Raw genomic sequence first — 27617 nt, 5'->3', positions numbered from 1 at the left:
TCACACAGCTGTGAGCATTTAGTCGAAGAGCAGAGGTTCTCTTCCAGACGGAAATAAAACTCTAAACAGATACTTGGAAGAAAATGTGAACAAGTGTGTACTCAAACTGACAGGATTCTGCTTTTAATTTTCCTTATTACAATACTAGGACTAACTAGCTTCACACTGCCATACGAGAGCACTCCCGTTTCTTTATTTGCATAATGTCCTCTCCATGGCTCTTCAGCGTGTCAGGCTGCTGGCTTTTTGCGCAGAACATGCAGCTTTAGCTTCAGTCTTTTAGCCGTCGAGTTCATATTCAAGAAGCTTTTAGTTTTGATGGTAAATCTGCCGCTGTTATCAATGTAAACTGCACACACGAGGGAACGGACCTGCTTGAAAGGTGGTGGGTCTTCACAAACGGTCGATTCCCGTCTATCGTGGCCCTCGTCAACGCTAACTCCGCTGAGTTTCAAATGGAAGAAGTCTTTGCCTTAAACAGCTGTATCCAGGGGTGCAGGTCAACTCACTGAAGTTCTTTCTTTCGTGCAAACACTTCTGATGAGTCTTTGTTGGGAATATATCAACACCAGAGTCCTCTGTGAACACAGGGAGATAAACCTGAGTCGCCCATTGAAACTTGCTGGCAGAAGTCCAGAGCAGAGTGGACCACAATCACTTTTTTTTGGGGGGGGGGGCTAACACGGTTCATGCTCATTCATTCCGATGCCTCAATGTGAGTGAATCAGAAACGTGCAATAATCAAAAATGAACATTTCTGACTTTATTTGGCTTTGATTGGATGTTAAAAAGGGGCTTTTACCCAGTGCATTGTGATTACCTCACGCTCCTGTACTTTGCAAGAGTTGCCCGCTCTTTTATGAAAGCCACCATCCGATGTACCCAGCAACTGATTTACAATTACACGTCCCAATTTCAGATCACACCAACAACGTCGGCCCAGTGTTTTGACAGCCAATCTATCAAGGAGCAGACTGCAGAAAATGAGAGAGAGCGCCGCGACGATCTGATCAGAGTGCCGTTAAATGTCCTCGTGTGACACCGTGGCACGTGCTGACTCGAATTTGGTGTTTTTTAATTTGCATGCCGGTTATGCACGCTGCGTTTTGCATCCGATGAAGTGCAAAGTGTGCAGCTCGTCTCTTGCTGTGTTTCTTTTTTTATGTTGGGCTTTGGCTCCGATCAATACGTGCGGCCATTCTTTTCTTCTTCCATGGATGTAGCTCGCTGGACCTGCGTCAGCATGTGACCAGCGGGATTGATTAGTTATCACGTTTGTTTTCTTCCATGCGCTGGTCGTGGAGGAAAGGGAGAGAAATGACCCGTGCATTACCCAGGCAGCGCATTTTTAGAACAAGAATAGAAATTCTTACATAAACCGAGTTTGTCCACAAAGCAGATAGTTCTTCGCGTTTCTATTTGTTTCGCAGCTCATTGCCCCCTCGGGTCACGTTCTCAGCGCGCCTCCATCACTCAGCCTTTAATATTTTTATCAATAAATCAGCGCAAAGCACCCTGTGTCAGACATGCTCTCTGGGTCTCAGCGCGGCCTCCAGTGAATACATCTTTATTCCAATGCGGAGCCCGATGTCAATCTGTTTGATTTCGGCGCCGGCTGCTCGCAGCATTCCTGTTTTGATTTACTCGATCCAAAAGGTCACAACAGGAGCGCGTTATCGGCCTCGTTTATGAATATGTTTACATGCTTTCCAACTTGTCTGTGCAGAGTCAAGTCCTGTTGTCCCCCTCAGTTTTCAGTGTTTCAGACTGATCTTCTCAGGAAAGTCTCTCCGAGCAGCGTCTTGTTGTCCTGCTACCACAGTCCATCTGGAGCAGCGAGATGCTCCAGACCGAGCAAAGGAATAACTGCACTACTAGCACTCCTTATTGTAGTTTTTATATCTATATATCTTTTCGACATATAAAAAAGCAAAGAATTGAACAACGACAGGACAGTCAAGGACGAGGCTCTTTCTCTCAGAGAGTATGAGAAACAAATGATATTAAGGCGGTTTATTGCATTAGAAGGAACATACCATGCTCATTTTTTAGGTTCATACCTGTCTCTTTAACCCCCCCCCCCCCCCCCCCCCTCCCAAAAAAGCCTAGTCTGCAAAATTCTGAGAAATATATGGTGCACCTTTGCAAAGATAGCTCTCAAGCCGAGGATTGAGATCGTCAGATAAGATAAGATAGAACTTTATGAAGAAACACTGGGGGGGGGGAGGTTATTCTAATGAGCCTGCACGTGACAAAGGGGGGGGGGGAATCACATGTTTCCTGACAGACAGACTGGGTTTTTCTCATTTTACCATTTGTGGGTTCGTAGGAAATCAAGATACACAACTGTATGTGCACGAGCACATTTCCATATATCTCCCCTTAAGTTAAAATAAATATTTTTTTCATATAATGTTCACATATTTACACTTTAATTTTTCACTGGTTTAATTGGCTGCATTTTCAACAGAGAATCTTGTAACAACAAAAGGGAAATGTAGTTCATAAAAGTAACCCGCGAGCTGCGACAACCAGACCACAAGGGGGTCAAAACTCCTTTCACACTTTTTGTTCAGACTCCCACTTTATTCCTCCCATGAGAACCGGCCCGACACTTTCTTTTTATCACGTGCGATGCTTCGGTATGTCTCCATGCTATTACTATTCAGAAATGGCTTTACAGCATGTTGATGCTATCTCCACGTGTTGCCGAGCGATAAGGCTGCAGGTAAAGATCCCCTTCTAAATCGCCCTCTCTCTCTAGCTCTCTCTAGTGCCGCTCTCCTCCTCCTCCTCCTCCTCCTCCTCCTCCTCCTCCTCCTCCTCCTCCTCCTCTTCCTCCTATCGCCGCCCGGCCCTGGTGGCCCGCTGTGTATCCAATTAATATGTGCATTTAAGCTGCTGCGCTGTCAATACTGTGCTGACCAGACAGCAAATCTGTTCTGCTTCAGCTAAGACAATTGTTATCTTCTGAGGCGTGCAAACAGACTTTTGGAATAGATTCTGAAGCCTTCATTCAAAAATATAAATGGGGAAAAAGAAATGATGAAGTTGAAACGGCTCGACAAATGACACCGTATCTCCGGCCAGGAAGCAGTTTCTAATTTGATGCTTATCGTCACTTTTCATTCCGTTAACGGCTAACGAGTTGAGAACTGGACCGTTTCATCTTTGTCCCTCTCATCAGACAGACTATCATGGCGGATGGGACGCTACGTATCACCAACATCTCCACATCGGACGGAGGCAGGTACACGTGTTCGGCCAGAAACCATTTTGGAAAATCCAGCAGCACCGGGACGCTGCTGGTGAAAGGTGTGTCTTGTTGTTGTTGTTGTTGTTGTTTTTCGCCGCACACTTTTACTACTGCACCTTTTCAAGCCGAGGGTTTCAACTTTTGTAAAAGGGGGAAAAATACGAGCTCAAGCATGAAATTGATCATGAAATATATAGCCGTTTTATGTTCCCGCCGGTTTGACAGACGTATAAGTCACCCGTGGTTTTGTCAGCTGTGAGTTATTGTGCATGTAGCGGAGTGGGGCAAACCGCCGCCGTCTGTAGCTGTGACTGAGGAATATTTTGACACTGACATTTAATTTAAAAAAGAGCTGCTGTAGCACTTTCACATTTGGGTTTTTAAATAATGATGATCATAGAGTGGGAGTTCTTTTTTTCTTTTTCCCCTCTCTAGTTGACATTGTGATTGCAGTGTGTTTAATTATTCATTACTGAGTTATGAGAGGCACTCGCTTCCTAAGTGAAGTTATTTGAGGTCACTTAATTACACTGATAGAGCAGAATCTGTCCCACTGTCCTGGGCAAATTAAGCTTTATTGCGTTCTTCATTTTGTTGGATTTTATAGATGTACAGCGGCACATACAGTAACGATTAATTCTCCCTTTTTCTTTTCATGATGCCGTAGAGCCGACCAAGATCGTAGTCCCACCCTTGAGTTTGGACGCCACCGTGGGACAGAGCATCGTGCTGCCATGCGAGGTGTCCAGTGATTCGTCCCTGATTCCCATCTTCAAGTGGTTCTTCAATGGGAAAGCCATTGATTTCAGCAGGCAGGAGCACTTTGAGATGATTGGAGGGGTATGTATGATACGGCTGAATGCTTGTTCTTTAGGGATTTTAGGCCGGGACAATCAGAACCAGGTATTTGACCGACATCATTGTTTTAAAAGCTAGAGCTGATGTTGAAGCGATGCTATTTCCTGAGTGCTTCTTAACCATCACATTTTTCCTCAAACCCTGGATTTAAAATAAACGTATTTAATGGTGCAACGTATACTCGCATAACGGTTCTTATGATATCTCATGAAAAGTAAAAAAGGCAATTTTTCGAGCTTTTTCCTTCAAAAGCCAGCAACACGTTTCAATCTCCGCTCGTTCCATGCATACAGTCCTTTCAAAATAAACCTCCGTCTTCACAGGAAACAACTCGGTTAGGTTTAGGCAACAAAACAACGTAGTCATGTTTAGAAAAAGGTCTTAAAATATGTAATTAGGTTTGGGAAAATGTCGTGAAATACTTGGTTACGTTTAGGAAAAGATTATGAAAACTTAGGTTTAAAAAAAAAAAGTGAAATACTTCGTTAGGTTTATGCAACAAAACAGTCGGAAAATATCGTCGTTTGGGTTGAAATAACTACGGAAGTGTTACTGAAGTACACAAGTCACGAGGAACAAACAGCGGCCTCCTGGCTGAAAGATCCTCCACAAGATCATAAAAACACGTTTTAAACTTTGTCATAAAACTATCAACAGAAGTTGCTTGTCTTGCATTGTCAAGATAGGTTTTTCCCAAACCATATAACAACAGAAGGCCGCATCGCCGAACTTTTTGTGAGTAATTTTTGGACCATTGAGCAAGCCGGCACCAGACGACCTCAGTGAACCGTATGGAACACACTCAGATCCGCAATCGGAGCGGTTTGAAGGTTCTAAACCATTTAGCAGGTGGCCAGTGTAATGAATATAGCACTGTTGTAAGATGTTCTCTTTTCCTGTTTTTTGATACAACTTTCAGGGTTTTTTTCCCCTTGGTGATAACAGTATGACGTGCATTACGGTAATCTAAGGCCTCCAAAGCTCATTTATTACGATGTCATTTCCCTTATTGTTTGATCAGCACATAAAGTTATGTAATAATGACATGCCAGGAAGTGGCCGCATCTGGCTGTTCGACATTTTGGGAAATATTCTTCGCTTTGAAGAGCCGAGAGATGAAAAGATACCACTCTCATGTCTGTCTGTGGTTAAAGTTAGCATCCGGTTAGCTTAGCACACATCCAGACAGGAAACAGGGGGAAAAGCACAACAATCTGCAGAGGCAGGGGTTATGAACAAAATCAACAAAGGAGATATAATGTGGTTATATAGTGAGCTTTAGAGGTAACATAGCTCTTTCTCCCATTTTTAGCATTTATGCTAACCTAAGCTGCTGCTGGCTGTAGCTAAAAATGTAATGGACAGAGATAAATGTTCAACTATTTCTTTAATGAGCAAACTTTTGGGGGAGCTGCTCGGCACATTTTTTGAATCGCCTCCGTTCTTTACGCTGAATGATGTCATCAGGGTCCGATACAGATGCCAGCAGATGTTACTGTGTGTCGCGCGTCTGAAGGGCGAAAACCTGTAAACAGGGGTTTGCATTTCTCCAACGAGCGAATCAATCAATTCCTCCGTTCGTAACAACCACATTTGTGTCCACCAGGCTCCACTGAAGTCGCCCGCGCAGCGCTGACACTTCCACGGCCAACATAATCACGACAGCTGCTCAACTCGCCTTTGTTTGATACACAAAAGGGGGGTCGGTTTCTGAATCGCTGTATTTTTTTGCTGGAGAAAAAGACATCCGGGTGTGTGGGCGCGCACAGCAGTGAAATACTAAAAGTAACCGTAACAATCTCTTGTCTGAGGCGTTCATCTGAGCTGTAAGGGTAAAATATGAACACAACAAACAGATCTGGCCTTCCTTACAATGTAAAGCTGAATTAATTTGTCATCTTTTTCTTCTTTCGTCCTGCGGTGAAGATTCTCCTGTGGAGGATTTACTGCGTATGACTGAGAAAGAAATTGAATGTGCTCCAAGGAGTTTCCATACTTCTCTTTTCTTTTCTTTTTTGACTCTGACTTTGCCACTTTTTGCTGTTTTTCTTCCTCTGCGAGGCTTTTATACCAATGTGTCTTTGTCATCAGGGATTTGCAGGTGACCTGATGTTGAGGAACATTCAGCTAAAGCATTCTGGAAAGTACGTGTGCATGGTGCACACTGAAGTTGACACCGTCTCAGCAGCAGCAGACTTAATTGTCAGAGGTACACCTCTTCACTTGTCATTTTGTAGCACTCTCTATGGAGCTTTTCAATTTCTTGTTTGGTGTGTGTGTGTGTGTGTGTGTGTGTTTTCCTTCACATCGTAACGCACACAACTCACTGCTGTCAGATGAGAGCTGCAGCACCATGATGTCAGTTTTGAGGGATTCGGAGGAAAAACGGCTTTAATAGACTTTTTGATTGACAACCTTGAGCATTTTGAAATTAATTTATTCAGTTTTTAACCCATGGGGCTCTGTGATCATCAAGTTAAAGAGATACAGGTAAGTCACTCCGAAAGCTTCGGGGCTATCCAGTAAGATCAGAGACCAGCAAGAGTAAAAACACCGTCTTCTAAAGGTTTCAACGCCATATATCCCGTGGAGGACACGTTTGATGTGATAACGTGGCTAACTTAAGCAGCTTAACACACATATCGGAGGTTGATCAGCGATTGATTTTATTTCAAGGGAACCACGTGACTTTTGATGCATTATTTTAAAGTTGCTGCATTCTTTCCAGCTCGTCAGTGAGTGTGATTCTCCCTTAATGTTACCGTGAAATACCGACGCTTGGTCAGCGGCCCTGAGCTTCAAACTTTGACGCTCTGGCTGCCCCTCTAGCGTCACTTTCAGACGAGTTTCCTCTCGATACACGCGATAAAATGAAACTTCCCACGTAGACATTGCGAATTCAACATCGATCGTGACTGATTCAATGTTTCATGTTGTCCTGACTTTCTAAGTCACAGACTTATTTTTTATTTTTTTCCCAAAGCAGCCATAGCTTCCCCTGGGAATTTTTGGGATTTACATCGCCATGAACAATTTAAAGTTCCGTTGTAGGATTTAGATGGCTGATAAAATATTTGAACTTGTATTGATATCACAAAGACAAGTCCTGAAAGTGAGAGGTAGTGTGTGCGGAGGCAGCTGCTGTCTTCATTCATGAAGGCACAGCGCACCACAGCATGCTCCAGAAAGGTCATGGAATATATATATGTGTGTGTGTGTATATCCTGTATATATCGGAGAGGCGAGGTGCTGAATTCTCATTTTCTCTGCCAGTCACTCTATTGGCCTGATCCCTTTTACTGTAAACCGCTGTGCCAGTCACCCATGACTGAAATGGGTAACCAAATGGAGAGGGAAAATAAACCACCGTTGTCTGGGAGGTTCAGAAGCGTGAGATCAAGAGCCGGCAGCCAAAGTCAGACGGCTACGGCTTTTACATACGGGATCGTGCGCTTAATCTGAAGCCAAGCATCGCTGATACCCAGTCATCTTCTTCCAGCAGCAGGTAGTCCCGCTGAGGGCTCAGGGCTACTTTTTGCAGATTTGCGGGTTTAGCAGGAAATGTGCCGGCCTGTTTGTTTCATCTCGTCTTCGTGCTTTCCCTAATTTCAATGAGATCTCAATTGTAAATCCCGCCTTGTGTTCTGTAAATCCCGCGTCATTACCAGTGGCTATAATGTCAGTGGGAAATAATGATTTCTCTCATCACGGTTCGTTAGTTTGGACAACGAGAGCCTTTTTTCTTTTCCTCTTTCTGGGTGAAGGCACACGTGTCTCCAGGAAAATAAATAGTTCCTCTCACATGACGAGACTTCTTGATTCTCCCGAACACAACTTCTTTCACACTTTGTAAAAAAAAAAAAAAAAACTCAGTTTGCTCTCTTTCTGTGAGTAAACAGTAGATGGTCTAACCTCAGTGAACTGCACTGTTCAGTGTATTGATTAGACTGGCACTCCCAATAGAACCCATTATATCTCCACCTGCCGTACACCGAGGTCGTGAGCCGAGTTGCGAATCACTTCCGAGTCCGCCGCGCTCACCTGAAGTGACTCCCTTTTGATTCGGCGGCCGTTTGTACAGTGAGGCTGATGCAGTCGTCTGGCCTCATTTCGGGCTGTTGCAGGACCCCCTGGCGCCCCGGAGGGCCTGGCCGTGAGCGATATCACCGACACCGCTGTGCAACTGTCCTGGGGCTCCGGACCTGACAATCACAGTCCTGTTACCATGTACGTGGTCCAGGCCAGGACCCCCTTCTCTGTCGGCTGGCAGACTGTGAGAACAGGTAACGGCTGCTTGTTATTTTCAATGCATGGAAGTCAATACTGAGGATTTACACTGTAATATGTGAGCCTGTGGTCACAGGAGACTTTACTCTCTTTGAAGAACAAAGGCTCCTCTTGTTGAAGTCGCTCACTTTAGGCTCTTTTTACCATTCTGAAGTTTACACAGGATCTAACTAGCAGCATGTAGAAGCTACCCGATATTGGACTTTTGAGGCCAATCCAGATTTTTGAGAGTTAAAAAATCTGACAATAATTCACCAGTTTTACACAAACACATAACATAAGCAAACATCATGGATCCCTTAAAGGGGAACTCCGGCGATTTGGTGTTGCAGTTTCATGGGGTTGAGGGACTCACAAAGAGACGGATCTGAAAAAGAATGATCAAAGTGCTGAGATATCCAGACCAGTACCTCGTATGGGTCAAGCTCCCAAAACTCTGGATCCTACATTTCCCATAATGCAACTAAAAATAAGCTTCCGTTCGTTCAAACAGCTATGTGTGCAGTTTTGGATAAATTTGAGCCTGCCATGACCAAACCCTTTGGAAATAAACCAAACCAAAAGAAAAGGGTCAATACCAGTACAAAAAAGAAGGCGTCATATTTGATCATATGTCAATGTTAGGCTTTGCATTAGCTACAAATGCAGCAGTTAGAGAAACGGCTGACAAAGGGTATTTCAAATTATTAAAATAATAACATTGAGTTTTTTAGACACTACGTCAAAGAGGCTTTTCAACGTGCACTGCAGTAAGTGTGTTTTTGTGATGTTACAGGGGATGCACAAAGTATTCTCACACTCTACTCTGTTAACAAGGGCTGAGATGGCGTTGGAAGCCTGTATCCCAGCTTATTCAAACTGCCTTTATGGGTTGATGTGCACTCTTCCTCTGCGATAGCGGTTGTTAACGACCGGTTATATAAAGTGGAGAATATATAGAGACATCAGCCGTCTCTTCATTTTCCTTATACTCCATTCTACTTACCAGACGATCTGTCAGAAATACGGTAATCATTAAAGTGGCAATAAACATCTCTTCCAGTCTTTCCCCCCCGCAGCGTTTCCAAGTGGTATTACTGTCGGGGCCTCGCAACCACCGACAGCACAGTGCTCCGATAACAGCAGAGTGAACCGCCCGGTGGTTTTAATCAGTGAGCATGTTTTGGTACTTACTGATCGAGTAGAAAGAAAGCCAACTGAATGTCGTTTTGGAAGCCTCTCGTGTCCTGGAGCGCTCCGTCCGAGGGTTTTAACATCACCGCCTTCTTTGACGCCTCCGTCAACGGGGGAGGATGTGGCGTTACCACCGATTTTCATTTTTCTCCAAACTTTATGAACGAGACAAACCAAAGTGCCGTCCTCTCCGGTCGCTGAATAGTTTACGCGCTCGCGTGGTGCCGTGAAGGGAGGCTTCATTGTCCCGGGAGGTCGTACCCGGAGGCTAGACCGAAGTGCACGGTGAAAGCGAGGCTCACAGGGAAGCATTCCAAACAGATGGTGTCATTATTCTACAGCCATTACATTGCGCAATCAACATTTACTTGGTAATTATAAGTTAAAGCAAAACAAGTTCTTCATTCCTCTGCTCTAATGTCGTTGTATCCTTCTGTAACCTCAACATCAGTTCATTTAAAGTTACAGTTCTATGTGAGAGACGGCGATTTTAAACACGACAAGCCGATTGCGGTCACGTCAACTGAAGCGACCTCCTCTGAGAGCTTATTAATTCTGTTTATTCCTTTAATGTGTTGTGTGTGTGTGTGTGTATTGCATGACGACATGGAGACATTGCTGCGCAATATCCACAATAGTTGCAGAAACACATGTAAAACACATGTCACCACTTCGTTTTGATGTACTTCACTGGTTTGTGTCATGTTTTTTTCATATATTTGTTGGAGACAAAATGGAAATATGTGCCTTAAAAAGAAACGCATCTCAATTCTAAATTCTTGAATCCTAGTTCCTGATTCTGTGCCTGGACAGATGATGCACGCAACAGTGAAAGATTTGAACCCCTGGGTGGATTACGAATTCAGGGTGGTGGCAATCAACGGCGTTGGCGTGGGAGATGCCGGTACGCCATCGCAACAGATTCGAACCGAAGCAGCAGGTATCCTCTCAGTTTGTCGTCTCTCTTGGTAACAAATGGATCAGCCCCACTTGGAGAATGTGATTTATCGGTTTCCTCCCGTGCTCCCTGTGAGGTTTTTTTTCCGAATCTGCCGATCGTTTTCGTGCCAATGCTTTGATTACTCAGTCGCATGCAAAAGAAGTGGAAATTAAATTACACTTCTTCACGCTAAAGCTCGTGTATGTCACAACTCTGGAACGTGACAATTAATAGCTGCATGAAGAGAGAAAAAAAAAAGTGACCTATCGACGCTCGAGGCGTCGGCATGATGTGTCTATTTTCAGCTGGTTGGTAATTCCGTCCCGCTGGTTGAATCACAAGGGAACAAGTCTCCCCGTCGTGCCTCAGACACGGGGCCGACATACGGTGCTCGACTAATAACGTCAGCGTACGCGGGTGGCAATGCCACTGTCAACACAAAAGCTGATTCCTCAGCTGTGTGATTAACCCGTTGTACACGAATGAGCAGCTCTACGGAGCGGCTGTTACCTCCTCTTAACACCTGACAGAATCCTCAGCACCTGCCTGAGACAAGTTTCCTTTGTGCCTGTTTTAGTTCCCAAGGTTGCTCCGGTTAATGTGAGCGGCGGCGGAGGAGCTCGGGGAGAACTCGTCATCACGTGGGAGGTAAGAGGATCATGTGCATCCCTGAGTGGTCATCCATTGTGACTCCCGGCGGAGGGAGCGCGGTGGCCTGGCGCTCAGTGGAACGGCTTTTAATTCAAGGCAGAGCTCCTCTGATTCGCTGCGTGCTCGCCCCCTCCTGCTGCCGAAATCAAAGTGAAGATACGGAGCAACTTTCATATGTGTAAATCTAGAGCTAGGTGACAACTTTACATTCTTTGGATGTGGCTCATAGTGCAGAAAGATTGCTGAGAGATGCTGAGATTTGGCTCGAGACTTTGTTGGACGTAAAAAAAAAGAGTTTTTTACAACTCCCCAATTCAATTTCTGCTCACAGTTGTTTGGGTCAAAGGCGTAACTTTCCTGTGGCCCTATCTCAGCCCGTTCCAGAGGAACAGCAGAGCGGAGAGGACTTTGGCTATGTCGTGGCTTTTCGCCCACTTGGCAGCAGCACCTGGATCCAGACGGTGCTGGCATCACCGGATGCGTCGAGATATATTTACAGAAACGACAGCATCGCAGCCCTGTCCCAGTTCGAGGTGAAAATTGGCGTCTACAACAGCATGGGAGAGGGGCCGTTCAGCCCCGTCGACACAGTGTTTTCTGCAGAGGAAGGTGTGTGTTTGCCCCCCCGCTGTGAACAGAAATACAGTTGATCGTGTTCAAGAAATGCACTCTTAATTGCCTACATGCATAATTCATGATCTCTCCTATTTAGAGCCCTCTGAGGCGCCATCGAGAGTTTGGGCCCGCGCTGTGTCAGCCTCTGAGATCGAAGTGTACTGGGAACCAATTCCCAGCGGGTCCGTCAGCGGGAAGATCATTGCGTATGAGGTATGAAAAATAATAGTTTCAATAATAGTGCCAGCAGGAATATTCAAACAAGGAGCAGATTAATCCCACAATGACTGGCAGTACAGTAAGCCAGCGTTCATTTGAATAGAACCGCCGGTGGCGACAACGTGGAAATATTCTGACATTGAAATACTGCAAGTGTTGGAGCGGGAGATTTTTCACTGGCTAATCTCGGGGACGAAGAGGTCTGTTGGCAGCTGTTCCAGCCTCCACAAGACCTCAATACCAAGGCTGTCTGGGAGCCTCTATTCGCAATAATAAATAAATAAAAGAAAGCGTGAACATCATACATCACTTTCCAGTACAACAAACACTCCCCTGGGCTTTGGCTGTGGAAAACCTAGATAAAAATAACAGTCTCTCCTGAACCCCAGGTATTTGATATGGCCGGGTATTCCCAGGTGGCGTGACTTCTACTGAGAGGCTTCGAGGTCACTGCCAGTGTTTGGTGCAAACATTGTTATGAGACAGGGGTTTGATGCACCGTGACCGCTTGTTTGGGAGCGAGACAGAGCAGTTTGGCTGAGTTTATTTGCATGAATTTTCATGCTGAAATAGGGAAACACATTTTACAAGTCTGCTCCAATATAAAGTTTACGCCTTCTTCTCAATATACATGTGTTGGTTACTATTATTTGTATAATTATATCTAAAAATACAAAGAGATATGTTATCTCACTGTTGGATTCATATTCGTAAAGTTTCCAAATAGTAGGGTTTAAAATGTGTTATATTTTAAAGCATGGTCTCATTCAGAAACTCTATTTTAACGGCATCATTTATTTAGATATTGGCTCCAGTGACAATTTGACTCACTCTTAAATTAGACTGAGGGGGCAATTAAGCGGTGGTACGAAGAAGAATATCTCAAGGTGTGAAGTGTGTAAGTAAACGGTATGCCTCCGTATCACAAACTTAAACTGGCTCTTTGTGAATATATATTCGAATAGTATAAAGTACAGTCTTGCAGAATGCAAGTGCTGATTTGGCCGATTTATGCCCAACTACCGCAGTCATTTTTCACATCCGAGCCCAACAAAGATTGTTTTCACGGAAGGGCCGGTTCCCCACATAGCCTAAAGTTGTTCCTGACTCAGACCTATTCATCCCTCCGGTACACTTGTTCCCTTGGAGCTGCCAGGGGAATGGTCACCAGGTGCACCGGCACTTCTACCCGCAATAACTGATGGCCACTTGGAGGGGCAGTGGAAACAAGCTGTACGCGCAAAAGCGACGGCTTGTCACGTTTTAAGCTGCAAATGTCAAACAGCTGTTTACACATCCACATGCAGTTATTTACATAAGTGCAACATCTACGCAGAAGAAGACTGCAGTGGCTCACAATGTTAAAAGGTGTCGGGGGCGAACCTGTTGTTCATGGAGGTTATTCCATTCAAGGTGAAGTGCAGGAACTGCTCACCGAGGAATGAAAACGAATGTGTTTCAGCACCGAAGCGTAGCGCCCACCCTCCGATCCCGCTCAGGTCAACACTGTTGGCTGTTTCAGCGCTGTTGCCATTTTTTGCACCGTTAGCGGTTAGCCGCCGGCTCAGCCATTGTGAGAGTTGGGTGGATGCCATCCCTAAATTATGGAAATGCCGTGAATCATAGAGGCCATTTAAGTTTATTGGGGTTCATATATGGCTCGATTGGACTCGTTCCAGAAAAAATTCAGAACTGTGCAATTCGTTACAAGTAACACAGTGGCTTTCTGGGGAGAAAAGTATACCCGATGTTCCGGAGTCCTAAAACATCGTTGGACTCTAAACTTTTGTATCCGCAGTCTTCTGGATGAACCCCAGAAATAACATCCCTCTGTAGCTGCTGCCGAATGTCCCAGCAGAGGATGCCCACAGCCTCATTAGAGGTCTCACTCCAGCCAAGAAGAGAGGGAGACGGAGAAACCGGAGAGCATAGCCCATACAGAATGTCCTGTCCATGCACTCTGCTAGAACACAGTGCTCGGACAAAATGTATTTCATCAGTGGCCCTTAGTGTTGGGAATCAAGAAGCAATCCCTATTTAGAACCGGTTGCAAGTGATTTGCTTCTGGAGAATCTTTCCGCAGTGATTGCTCTGGTGTTTAACACAGGACGCATGCTTTCTGACTGATGTTTTCATGTGAGACTTGAGACATGCGTTCAACATGTTTCATTGTGTGGTTGCGTTTTAGCAAAAACGGATGTTTTGGCCTCGTTAGCTGTGTTGTTTGATGGATAGACCCAATGTTCTATTTGTTTTTATTCATCATGAAGTAAACTATCACGATAATACCTGTATGTATTTCATGATAAAGGATCAGGTTGAGGAGTAAAGAACAGCCAGCTGTGGAGCAGAGAGCCTTGAGAGCGCTCGTATGCCTCTGCCTATCTGTCCCAGCAGAGCTGGTCATGAGTTGGTTGCTTTGGCAGCAGCGCCTTTCATTTCAGTGAAGTGTGCTTGAAATGTTCAGGCCATATTGATTGTTCAAAAAATGTCAGGACTGCCTTTCCAAATAAATTGGGCAAAAAAACAACAACATGAAAAAATAATGAATAAACTGGGCTCTACATATGTGTCATGCAACCGTCAGCTGTAAAGACCGGAATAGATACTCTGCTTACCTCAGTGAGACACACGGGAGAGAGCGGTATTGAATGATTTTGGTTGCAGCTGCCTCAACCAGAGACTCTTGGCACATGTCCATAATGCTTGGCAAGAAAAGCTCCTCTGTGGCCGTAAAGGGTTTCTTGCTACCAGCTACACGAGCAGCAACCATCGACTGCAGCTCGCTGTGGAAGTGGCTTTTGGCTGAGTTGTTAATGTCGGGATGACTTTCTATTGTGCCTGAAGCCCGAACCTTTTCCCAAGGAAATATTCATTCGGGTTCCCAACACATCCCGGACGCTTTGTGTGTAAGTGTCTCTGGAGCGTTGATGGTTTCAGCGCACCATTTGACAGGATTCGGATCCAGCATCACTGCCCTTATTATGCAAACTATTTTTTAAAATTGTTTTCAGGGTCATATTTCTTCCCCACACGCTTTGGAGCTTTTACTGGTGCAGCGTTGTCTCCCACATCACTTCCTTGCATCAAAAAAACCATAGCTTTTGGATTACGAAGTTGCGCGATGAAATGTAGTTGTAGCGTTGACGAAACAAAATAAGGAGTGCCTTCCTGTAGTGCGTTTTTTAAAATTTGCATCAGGAGGAATGCAGACATCTTAACATAAAAAATTCGACATCAGGGAGACATTGTCGATCTGCAGGCTCGGCTTGGTCTACGATGGCAAACCCGCTAGTTAGGAAAGCTAAATTTCAGCCATTCTAGCCCTTCTGTACAGAGGAGTGGGGAACACAATGAGACCGAAGACGAGAAACTGTTCAAGGATGAAGAAAACACCCTCAAAGTCTTCGCCGCTGCTATGACGAAGCAAGCCATTGCTCATTGCATTGCAAAACTTGGAAAGTCATTTATGGACTGTGAATATATTCAGGAGGTGTCGCTCTGTAGCTCAGTCGGTTTTGTTTGATTGCACTTGAGCCTGGATGTGAATGGCGAGAGACTGTGATTCATAGGCTCGATATGAAGGAAGGTAGCAGGAGCCCCTGGACCTAAATACAGCTCCGAGTGATACCAGACTGAGAAAGTGTAATACTTCAGCAAACACTATCTTCTCAACACTTTGAACTTTTGATTCTGTCTGCTTTACCATCAGAACTATACGCCTCTATGAAAGTTTCTGAGCATGGCGGGATTAACCTGGAAGCGGGGCCCCCAGGGCGAAAGTGCCCTCCTGCCCTCCTGCCCTCCTGCCCTATCCAAGTCTATCAGAGCAGTCGCACCCAGCAGACTACACACGGCAGCTCCATTATTTGCCCGGACTCCAACCGGCCCTAAAACACTGAGCGCAATATAAACTAAAATAAGACAGCTTGTAAAACCAGATTGTCAGGACAGGACAAACATACTTCGATATTGTACTGCAGTATAGTGTGAAAAGTCTTGACAATGCCTGGGACAATATAGAAATAACAAAAAGACTGTCAAATTGATATCATTCGAACAGCAACTTGGAAGCGCGTTAAAAGACGGGGTAGATTTCTGTTCAATTGTATGAGTTTGTCAAATTTACTAACAACTACAGGACTGAGGCGCTAATGACTCAAACACCTGTTGACCCCTGAAATATTGTAGTGAATTAACAGATCAGGTGCTAACTGGAAGTAGCACTAGCTTTCTACCGTGACTAAGAAGAAGAAACATTCCTTTATTGGTCCCACAGTGGGGAAATTATTCTCTGCATTTGACCCATCTCTGTATATATATATATATAGGGAGCAGTGGGCTGCCAAAGACAGGCACCAGGGGAGCAGTTAGGGGTACGGTGTATTGCTCAGGGACACTTCGACACAGGACACGGTGCAGCCGAGGATCGAACCGCTGACCTTTCGGTTGGCGGACAACCCTAACTCATTAGCCAGGCACGCTAACGGCTTTCGTAAGAGCAGATGTTTAACAGCTTATTCCATTCCTAACACTTTGGCTCTTGTAGTTGTTCAGGTTTTAAAAAGGCTGTAAAATAAGACCCACATCTCCAAACTCTTTCAGAGTATCACTTTTACCACAGCTCCATGCACACGCCGTCTGTCATTCCCAGTTACAGTTGCTCAGCTCCCATTGGACAATCGCTGTTTGGGGAAGGAGTTTAACAAACGGTCAATTTACAAAATAGGAAGCGGGAGACATCAGAACAGATGCTGTTTTCTACAACTTCCTGGAAGGATTTCCTAAATTACAATGCACATTTCACATATGCGGTGCCCTCAGCTGTCGTGAGGTTCGTTCAGTGAACTCTGCTGTAGGTTTATTTGCAAAACAATCCAGTGCTAACTTCAGACCTAATTCGTTCTGTTTCTTTCATAATTATCTCAGTTCTTATTTAATCTGCATATCATCAGAAAAAGAGGCCATTCACTCAAAATGTAGGCACAGCACATACAATGCTGATACTGTACTTTTTGACACTGTAAGCTAGTCATCCATTCAAGTTAAATACAAAAATTGAAGCTCGGCTGTATAAAAGCAATATGTAAATGACTACGGTGATATGATGCACTTTTCTGCCACTATCTCCATAAGACTTTAAGATGCAGCAAGACAGCCTCAGCCTCCTCACATCCCCCTCGTTCATCGCGCTGTGCGTGCGTGCTTCGATAGCAGATGCAATGTTTAAAACATCTTCCGCTCAGGTTTTTTAGGTGTTCTCCCAAGTGCTGGTAAAACTGCCATAATTAAACTGCTGATGTTAAAAATAAAAACCATCCTAGATGCTGTGAAGGATGAAACTCACCCCACAGAGAGAAGGCCAGAGCACACGTGTGTCCGCTGCTTTTACAGTCGACACGCTGCGAATAATAACTCTACCAAAACTGGTTTACAGTGAATTTAATTCCACTGATGCAAGTACATTATTTACAGTGAAGTACACTATTTCATGAAATATTAAATCAATAAAACACCGTTTGCAAAAAACTCAACTCAGCTTCTCAGGTATAAAAAACACGTCCGTCGTCTGAGAGCCATCACGCGAGAGAGCAAAAGACTTGAAATTAAACCACCCACATATTCGTTCGCGACTCCTCCCCTCCCGTCTATCTCAATTTCTATTGGCTAACTTCCCTATACACTTCTGTAAACGCCTATCTCCACATCTCTCTCTCCCTGAGCAGCTCACACATTCAAATTCTCAGTTATGGCTTAATTCCTTCTATAATCCTTCAGTATAAAAGCTAAGCTTCATGTCTTATTAGCTACTAATCTTACAACCCTTTATGTTTATCTTAATTATACATTCCCAATACACTTATGATTATGACTAATTATGAATTCTTAATTATTAAACACTTTTATTATATCTACTAAACAGTTCTTTGCTCAAATTTCTTACAATGCATCTGTTATCAGCAACTACAGGCCCTGTCGCTAAATCTGCCTTTCCACGAGCAAGATCCCTGAAAACCTGTGTGCAGCTCCTCTCAAAAACCATCTGTTTGACACGTTCCTGTCTGGTGTTCCCGGTCTCGTGTTCAGGGTCATAAATGATCTCACTGTGAACACAGAATCTTGACGAGCTCCTCATCCTTGCACTTCTCTCTCCCGGCGCTGCGTTTGGTATTGCTGATTGTCAGATACGGTACCATTTTTTAAAAATGTGAGTTGGAATGCCTCAGGGGACCGACAGTAGCTGAGCTGATCGTGTGGAATTCTGTTTTTTATTTCCTTAGAATGACTGTTTCAGCGCGTTAAAGACTTAAACCTCGATGACCCTTTGGTTTTAATCAATTTCTCTTTTATAACCCTGGCGCTTGTTATCACGTCTCTTCAGCCAGTTTGTAACAACCCATATGCACTCTAGAATAATACTCCTCTTTAGAAGCCTACATTGTGAGACTCTCAGTAGGGAATTGGCAGAATAAAATAAGCTTTTGACTTGACTCCACCGCGTCGCAGATTTGTACCGGTTCATGGATCGGTAATGGAAAACAGAGGATGTCAAAAAACATGGCTGAGTGTCGGCGGTAACCCTGGTATCTTTGGTCCAGGTTCTCTTTTGGGAGGAAGGATCCGAGCAGAGTGAGGCAGAGAGAGTGAGGGTTATCGACACCACGGCTCTGCTCTCCGGCTTGAAGGGCAGCACGGCCTATCTGATCGCAGTCAGAGCCCAGAACAGCGCTGGACTTGGACCCTGCAGCCCCGCTTTTAACAACACAACCAAGAAACCACGTGAGTCCGCACACAAGACACAAAAGTGTTGTTGTTGTTTTTTGCTTTTGCCTTTTACTTCAATGACCTTCAGTTGTTGGTCGCTGGAGACGTTTCTCCTTTCTCTACTGGCTATGAGGACAAACTGAGACTCTGGGACTTTAATGACATTTATACTCTACAGGCGGAAACACATTGTGGATATTGCTATTGTGACTGGACGATTCATTCTCATGTTATTTTAATTCAAGTATATTGTACATGTTTGTACAAATACATACAAATACATATTCGATTTGAGTTGGCTTCTATCTTTTACAATTGAAAGGTGCTTATAGAATAGTGACAGAACACGCAAGTATCAATCAACATTGGTTGATTTGATTGTTTATTTATGATAACGTGGATTCATAATTGTCGTTTGGTATTCAGTGAAATTTAATTTCTACAATCTGGCTTCAATTCACCACCTCCCCATCTGCGTCTCCAAAATGTGCGTAAGCATGGGTCTGAGTTTACGCACAGGTGAGGACATTCTTCATCCGTTTGTCAGGCCCAGTTTTGTGCATCCATAAGGAATATAAATGAAAGGCTGTGTACAAGAAGTGGAAGTAGTCGTCATGACGTCACCCATTTATCTATGGAAAGACGTTTTGAAGCCTCGAGTTTAGCGCTTTGGCAGTCGCCATCTTGGCTTTTTGCAACCAGTGAAAGTAAGTGACCATGTTTGAAGAGTAGAAGGGATGTAGCGGTACTTGCCTGTCAATCACAAGGTAGCCCCGCCCCAAAGCGTACCCTGCTTTATGGTCCATTTGACTCTGAAAGGGACCATAATGTACTGAATGGACATCATGCTGTATTGAAGAAGACTTGAAACTCATGAACTCATGTTCACAATGTTTACCGTGGTAATAAATCAAGTGAGACGCAGAGTCATATTCTCACAGCCAGACTTCTTTTTACAACCAGAGGAGTCGCCCCCTGCTGGCCATTAGACAGAATCGCTTCAGCTTTTCAGAACCGAAGGTTGTCACTTGATATAAATAAGACCCCAGATGTTATAAGAACACCGACTGCAGAGTAAGTGTAGAGAACACTGTTGGTGACGGCACCGTTTTATGCATTCATTTGTGAACCTCGTGTCCACATCATTACACGTCTTGCAGCTCCGAGTCAGCCTCCAGGGAATATCGAGTGGAACCTGACCAACTCTAAGATCTTTCTGAATTGGGAACACGTCAAGGCGATGGAAAATGAGTCTGAGGTGACAGGATACAAGGTGAGTTTGTCGGAGTGATAGCAGAAACTCCAGAAGTGGAGAAACAAATAGAGCCTCAGCTGTCACCCCAATAAATGGCTTTCTCGTCGCAGTGGAAAGATAGAGCGCAGCGCTCCAGTGCTACATTATGGATTGGCCCTGTCTGGCCCTTTCAAAATGAAAAGATCGGTTCCAGGTGATAAAACGAAAAAGGCGTCATGACCACAGAAGGAATTCGGCTTCTTCCAACCAGTACAACAATGACTCATATTGGATCCACTTTGCATACTTATGTGAAATGTGATAATGCTTTCCACAAATATATTGAACAAAATGCATTCTCCAGAGATATGCGGCCCTGCTCGTTTAATAAGTCTTTTGTCAAGGCTCTGTTGTAAGGGAGCGCGCAGTTTCTGTCGACATGAATGCTTTCATAATTTGGCATTGCTGTGAATCAAAAGTACAAAGATTCTTACCATTTGTTCACTTGTTAAACACTGACTTCACTGTTTAACTCTCTGTGCTTTTGAAGTATGAAATAAACCATGATGCTGCATTTTGCATGGAGATGAAATTACATGAGTAAATGTGTAAAAAGGATGTCTGAGGTCGTGTTGGGAAGATATGTTCCTCCACTTTTGAGTCAGTGGGCCAAAAAAGCAGCACATTGAATTCATTGCCTCCTCTACAGAGGGATTGTATCACCAACATTTGGTCTCCTGCTTAAGGGAACTTGATTTGTTTCTCACACGCCAATTTAATATGTTGGATGAAGTCATACTTTCCCGCTTGCTGAGCGGTCCTGTTTTCATTTCTGACTGTTACGACTGGAGAATGAAATGCTCACCCCAGGATCCTCGCCCTCCTCCAGGTCGTGTATCGTCAGAACTGGCACGGCAGGACCACCGTACTGGAAACCAATAAGACCAGCGTGGAGCTGCAAATCCCCTCTGGAGAGGACTACCTCATTGAGATCAAAGCTCTGACGGAAGGGGGCGATGGCACCAGCAGTGGTCCCATCCACATACCAAAGATGTCCAGTGAGTCTGAAGCCGCCTGCGGCATGCAGATGATTGGAGTTGGAATGAAGCAGAGAGGCGGTGGAATGGGTGCACTCTGTGTAACTAATCCCGCGTGACTGATACTGTTTATCAGCTTCACCGTATAGCTTGAACAAGGCCTTCAGAATACACATGTGAATTGCAATAAGACTGCGACATACTCGAGGACAGCGGTTTGGTCCCAAGTTTCAGCCTCATGGAGATGAAATTCCCAAGGCACACGACTTTGCTGCTCAACATATTGAAACATGCACTCCTCATGAACATAGAATGCACTGTATCACAATGTAGATACAGGCGACTGTATATTGTGCCTCAAATAGAAAGACTGATTCAAGATCACACTTCCTGAAAACAAAATTTTTATTATTTATTACAATAACCAGGCGAAATAAAGTGTTTGAATTTAGTATTTTTATGCTTTAGGTTTCTGAAATAAAATAATAAATAATAATAAAATCTGTTTGAATAATATTTTTGTTTATTTATAATGTAACAGGCTATACGTAAAAACTAAATCATATGCCATGCCAATCAAATACATTTTTTACAATACCGAGGATAGTTCAAGTGCTTCATCACAAATATGAGATTTTTAAAAAGTACAACATTGAATGTTTATTCATTAAATTTCTAGGACTCATCCCACAGTCACCAAAACTGGTACATAATGTATTTGGAACTAAAGTATTTTATTTGTTTTTTGAATGCCATACTGAAGCAGCCATGGCATCTTTGACATCGGTCCCCACTCTTAAAACAAGTGAGATTTAAACGAGATTTAGACCACACATACAATGATCCATGGTTAAGATATTTTCTTCTCTTTTCTTTCCAGGTCTTAACTCAAATGCGTGTCTGAGTCCAGTTCCCAGGAGGATTTGCCATTTGATGATGTTTTTTTGTATTTTTATGTTCTTTTTGTGAGCTTCTAATGCCTTTTTATTCAGCTATGGACATTATTATGTTTACGATTCTCTTCTACATGGCCGATCTATGGAATAACAAGATAACTAGCCGGTCTCGAAACCACTGGTGTGCAAACCAAAACTGGATGATGGGAGCGCTCTGACAGCTTGTCAAATGCCCACAAATATGTGGCTGGACTGTTACTCACAGGCGACAGCACGGTTACAAAACCATTTTCATCTGCCTATTTTCAGGACCGCTGCAATCCACCAGGATGCACGAGTATGATAAACATGGAAAGATGAATTTCTTATCTGAGACGAGCCTGAGCACAGGGCCGTTCGTGTCCCAGTTTTCCCATTTCACTTTCTGTTTCCACCTATTTTGCCTCAACTTCAAAGTCATTTCTTGACTTGCTGTGACCTTAATCAATGCTACGGATGGAAAGATACAAGTTTCACGTACTTCACATACTAAACATATGCAATTTGAAAACTAACAGTTCAGTTAATATGTATTTACTTTGTCCTCATTATTTGGATGTCGTGTTTATCTTTTATATGAAGAAAAAGTTAAATTGGAGGTGGTGGAGTCAAAATTACGCCACATAACTCAAGGAATAATTTGACATTTATAGAAATCCCTTCACTTTAAGTGTACGCGATATTTAGAATATATTCATCACTTTATCTGTCGTCACACGTCCCTTTTGACGGGGAACTGTGTTATCTGAGCTCTCTTCAAAGCCACCAGACTCAATGGACAAAAAACTGTAATTTTCCCTCACAGAAGTCAAAATGTGTAGGTCCACCTCCGCCTCGAGTAGTTTGTTTGTGTTATTGTGTGACTTTGGTGGAACTGATCTAACCCTTTAAAACACCAAAGTCACACAATAACACACACAAACTAACCGATCGAGGCGGCGATGGGCCTGCAACTCCTGAGTGCCGGACGGTAAAATTGCTCATTTTGTCAAAGTAGTCTGGTGGCACAGAGAGCAGAGACAACGGCTTCAGCTCCCTGACGGAAAGTGCAATCTGAGGGCACGGTAATGCAGAGTGGAGATACAGAAGTGGTACAAGATGTATAATTATCCACGAGAAATGGTGCATGCGCTCAATGCTCTGCGCATGTTGGTAAGAAGAGCCTTAAGCTAGCCAACCAACAACGGTCCATCCTTCGGTGTCATACATATTCTATCTCATAATTATCTCGTGTGCAATTCTTTTTGTCAATTACTTCTACCAGTTTCTTTCCGGTCACCACAGCAGTCCCAGAGTCCATTATAACAGACATTCTTTATCTCCACTTTAATCCCTGCCTCGGTTCATTTTAGGACAGGCGTGAATGTCTTGAGTGCTGGTTTTATGCAAGGACACACTGGCTAATCCCGTGCTGCTTTAAGAGCATGTTTCAAGAAACACTTGGAGTTGCGGCTTAAATGGATCGTATATCGGAAACAGATGCAAACCCAGATCAGATGAATTCTTTACAGAGCTGCTTTGCCTTATCAAGTTTATATTCTTCAAATCTGCTTTCAAGCACTCGCAGCTTGTTGTTGTTTGAGCAAAAGGGCAGGCGTATCAAACATAGATGTGTTATTTACTGTGCTGTTTTATTTGTGAAATTGTATTTTGTGTAACTTAGTGGGGCGCAAAGGAGTAAAAAGGGAAAAACTAGGCTACCATATCAATGTATCACACCCCCAAACCTGAAAGAAGTATAAAAGTGTTTCCCCCAAACATGCTAATGTTAGCATCCACCAAAACCAAGTGAATACATTCAGAATACTGACACGGGAAACTGCATCTCACCTGGTTGCAACATCAACAGGACATCTTTGGAAATGTTTACGTTGCATTTTCTGATATGATGAAGAACATAATATTCATTACAACATGACATTTGTTCCACGGTGTATTTCCCTCATGCAGAAGAGGACGATCATTTGTAGGAGACAAGTTTTCAATTAGTTGTCACCTTCATACAACACGCTAGTGACTGATGGAAGGAATAAGAGAGAAGGTGTTTGTGTTGTGACGAAATGTAAAGACGTGCTACTGTAACAGTTTAGATTTCAGATATGGTTTGCTTCGTGCAGATTTCATTTGAATTGCCTTTTTATAATGTTGTAACAGCCTGGTCTCATCCCCAAGGCTTCAAATACCGACGCTTGGCCAGAGGCAAGGCAAGGCCCCCGTAAGCGTCCGTATGTAATGCAATGTAAACCCATCCACAGAGCAACGGGTGCAGTTTGAAGAGCGAGAAAGTACGCTAAGTGTGGGAGGAAGGGTGGTGGATGGGTCAAACAAGTTATCTTTACTGAACAACTTCATGCCATGTGACTTTATGTCTGTAGCTTAAGTTATGTAACGAGACAAACTTATTTCAACCTAAACCCTCTCTTTTCTAACCCCAACCAAGTGCTTTTGTTGCCTTAACCTCTGCGACCGTTTCACAACGTTACCTAAATGGTACACTGTTAACCACATCCATTTCACAATGTTAACCACGTTACAACGTCAACTTCCAGTTTCAACTTCGACCGTGGCCATGTCACAACGTTAACTGCGACAGCTTAACAACGTCTACCACGTGTTACAACGTTAACCGGAGACAGCTTAACAACGTCTACCACGTGTTACAACGTTAACCGGAGACAGCTTAACAACGTCTACCACGTGTTACAACGTTAACCGGAGACTGCTTAACGTCTACCACGTGTTACAACGTTAACCGGCGACAGCTTAACAACGTCTACCACGTGTTACAACGTTAACCGGAGACAGCTTAACAACGTCTACCACGTGTTACAACGTTAACTGCGACTGCTTAACAACGTCTACCACGTGTTACAACGTTAACCGGAGACAGCTTAACAACGTCTACCACGTGTTACAACGTTAACCGGAGACAGCTTAACAACGTCTACCACGTGTTACAACGTTAACCGGAGACAGCTTAACAACGTCTACCACGTGTTACAACGTTAACCGGAGACAGCTTAACAACGTCTACCACGTGTTACAACGTTAACCGGAGACAGCTTAACACCGTCTACCACGTGTTACAACTTTAACCGGAGACAGCTTAACAACGTCTACCATGTGTTACAACGTTAACCGGAGACAGCTTAACAATGTCTACCACGTGTTACAACGTTAACCGGAGACTGCTTAACAACGTCTACCACGTGTTACAACGTTAACCGGAGACAGCTTCACGTGTGATAATGTGAACCACGACCGCTTCACAACGTTAACCACGCATTACGTTAAATGTGTCTGTTTGACAATGTCAACCATGTTAGTGAAGTTGTACTTGAACCACAACATTAACCATGTGTTACAATGTTAACCGAAACCATTTCACAATGTAAACCATGCGTTACAACGGTAACTACACTGGAACAGCAAGATATATATATATGACTTCCTGTTTCCTCGAAAATGAATCCTTTTTACAATTTCCTGTCTAATGCTATTAACTATGTGACTTTATTTTTGCTGGAATATTTCATGGTGTGTGAAGCTTGTATTTCTGATATTTTTCCCACTGTCATTTCTGATTAATCTGCTTCTTTAACTGAACTTGCAATCTTTTACTTCAGTCATGTAATACCATTGTATTAATATCAGACGATATCTCTGTGAGATGGCAAGAAGACTCAATAAATCCTTCACATTGAAACCCTTCAATCAGCGGGTGTGTTTTAGCTCGTGTGATTCACACGCCTTACTGAGAGGTAGCAGACCTGTTCTCTGCGGGATTGGTCTCAGGAGATTTCTGCTGTGCTACAGAGCGTGCAGTGGAGAATCACGTCAAATTGTGAGTAAGTACACTGAGGGATTCTTATCCTGTGGGACTGAAACAGGTCGCACGAGTGTAAGAAAAGGAAGAGGCAGCGATTTCCCTCAGGACCAAGGAAAGATTTGCAAAACATTGGAATGTGAGACTTGTGTTTATTCACCAGTCACAAATAAATTAAAATAAATCCCACATGCGGTGAAACTGCTGGCCTGAAACCATACCTGGTAAATACTGTGGCGTATGATGCCCTTCACCTGAATAGGGATGCATATAAGTAATAGTTAGTAACCACAGATGTGCCTCATCAATCTTTAATCATTCTAAAACAGGGAACATATTTCAATACGGGTTATTAAACTGTCACACGCGAGACTACATTATAGACCTTGAGTTTATGTTTGGTCCAGATTCTCCACAGACAAAGACCTCACACAACTCGCTGCCTTTTTCATTTGTTTCCTCTTTTCTTCCATTCTTATTACCGGTTGCAGTAAAAGTCAGGTCCCACAGTGATATGATCCCACGTGATGTAATATTAGGAATAAAATGCAACAACCAACGCATCCCGATTTGCCTCCATGACTACACTACAACAGCAACATCACCAGCTGATCCCGGTGCCCTGCAGGGAGAACTGATCTTGTTTGCTCCTCTAAGTAAATACCGGTGAAAAGACTGCTGAAGAAGAACATCCCTCCTTTTCATCCCGCGCTGGCGGTCCTGAATGTGGTTCATGATATTGTGAAACTGGTCAACATGTTCGCCTACCTACACGATGCAACATATGGATGAAAGGTGCTGGTCAGATGTGGACAGCAATATAATCTGCTGAAAATGTTCTGCAGAGAAGTTCAGTTATATTTCTGTTGCAGTCTAAACAACATTTAGCCACATGTCAATTATTACTCCGATTACATATGAAGATTGAAACAGCTAATACCAGATCTTTTCACATCAGCCACGCGGGACAAACGACTGCGGACCTTCTCAAACTGTGACAGCTGAAATAAATTGTATTCTCTAACAGCCAGATCTTTAATCATTCCGATAATCAATCAGGTGTTGTGACCATTCTCAGGACCGGACGTGAAACCAATTTAGGGTTTAATTAAACTGAATTCCTACAGTATCTGCAGCCAGGATCTTGGACAGCCTGGCATCACCAAATCGCGTGTAATTACATGTCAATAACATAATCAATAAGTAATTTTGTGTGTTTTGCGTGACATTACACGCCGCCATTATAAGACGTTTAGAGCAGGTGCTCTGGAATTCAGATGGCGTACTATAAAGAGCAAGAAAGTCCACGTAGCGAGGAGGTCGGGCTGGATGGATTTGGCGTGAAACAAAAAGTCAACCGTTGCTGACGTATGTAGCTTAATTTACCAACAAACCCAAAACATGATCTTTTCCTTAGCCCTACCAAATAGTTTTGTTTAAATCCACAACGTTGACCACATGTTTAGAAACTGCACCCTTGCGTAAGTATGTGACGTTTTAATGACTATTTAGCTGACGTACGTAACTTCATTTACGTAAGAAATATCCATTTAACCCAAACTATAGCCTCCCCTAAACCTTACCAAGTAGTTTTGTTTGAGTTCACAAAGTAAACCATGTGTTTAACACAGTGACGGTGCGTCCGTATGCAACATTTTATATAGCTTACTTAACTTACGCATCGTACGTAACTTAATTTATTCATCAACTGTCGTCATTTTAAACAAAATCATGATCTTTATGTGAACACAACCTTACCAAGTAGATTTGTTTGAATTGACTTTGTAACCACACGTTTGAAATTCGCGCCCCTGCCTCATG

General features: G+C 43.6%; 1 protein-coding gene across 1 annotated transcript in view; it reads left to right on the top strand.

Moving 5' to 3' along the window:
- The window catches only part of cntn6 (contactin 6), a gene marked incomplete at its 5' end in the record, with an annotated part of 35077 nt that extends 13020 nt beyond the window's left edge, over positions 1 to 22057 (top strand). Inside the window, 12 exons of the mRNA XM_079265844.1 lie at positions 3188 to 3315; positions 3924 to 4096; positions 6206 to 6323; positions 8239 to 8397; positions 10365 to 10514; positions 11092 to 11162; positions 11540 to 11774; positions 11878 to 11993; positions 18599 to 18779; positions 19925 to 20037; positions 20888 to 21056; positions 21916 to 22057. Of these exons, the coding sequence (XP_079121970.1) occupies positions 3188 to 3315; positions 3924 to 4096; positions 6206 to 6323; positions 8239 to 8397; positions 10365 to 10514; positions 11092 to 11162; positions 11540 to 11774; positions 11878 to 11993; positions 18599 to 18779; positions 19925 to 20037; positions 20888 to 21056; positions 21916 to 22004 (1702 nt within the window). The 3' untranslated portion in view covers positions 22005 to 22057. The remainder of the gene's footprint in view (positions 1 to 3187; positions 3316 to 3923; positions 4097 to 6205; positions 6324 to 8238; positions 8398 to 10364; positions 10515 to 11091; positions 11163 to 11539; positions 11775 to 11877; positions 11994 to 18598; positions 18780 to 19924; positions 20038 to 20887; positions 21057 to 21915) is intronic.
- Between the last annotated feature and the right edge of the window lie 5560 nt (positions 22058 to 27617).

The sequence above is a fragment of the Melanostigma gelatinosum genome, assembly GCF_949748355.1.
Source record: "Melanostigma gelatinosum genome assembly, chromosome: 3".
NCBI lineage: Eukaryota > Metazoa > Chordata > Actinopteri > Perciformes > Zoarcidae > Melanostigma > Melanostigma gelatinosum.
This window is presented reverse-complemented; position numbering and strand designations above follow the sequence as displayed.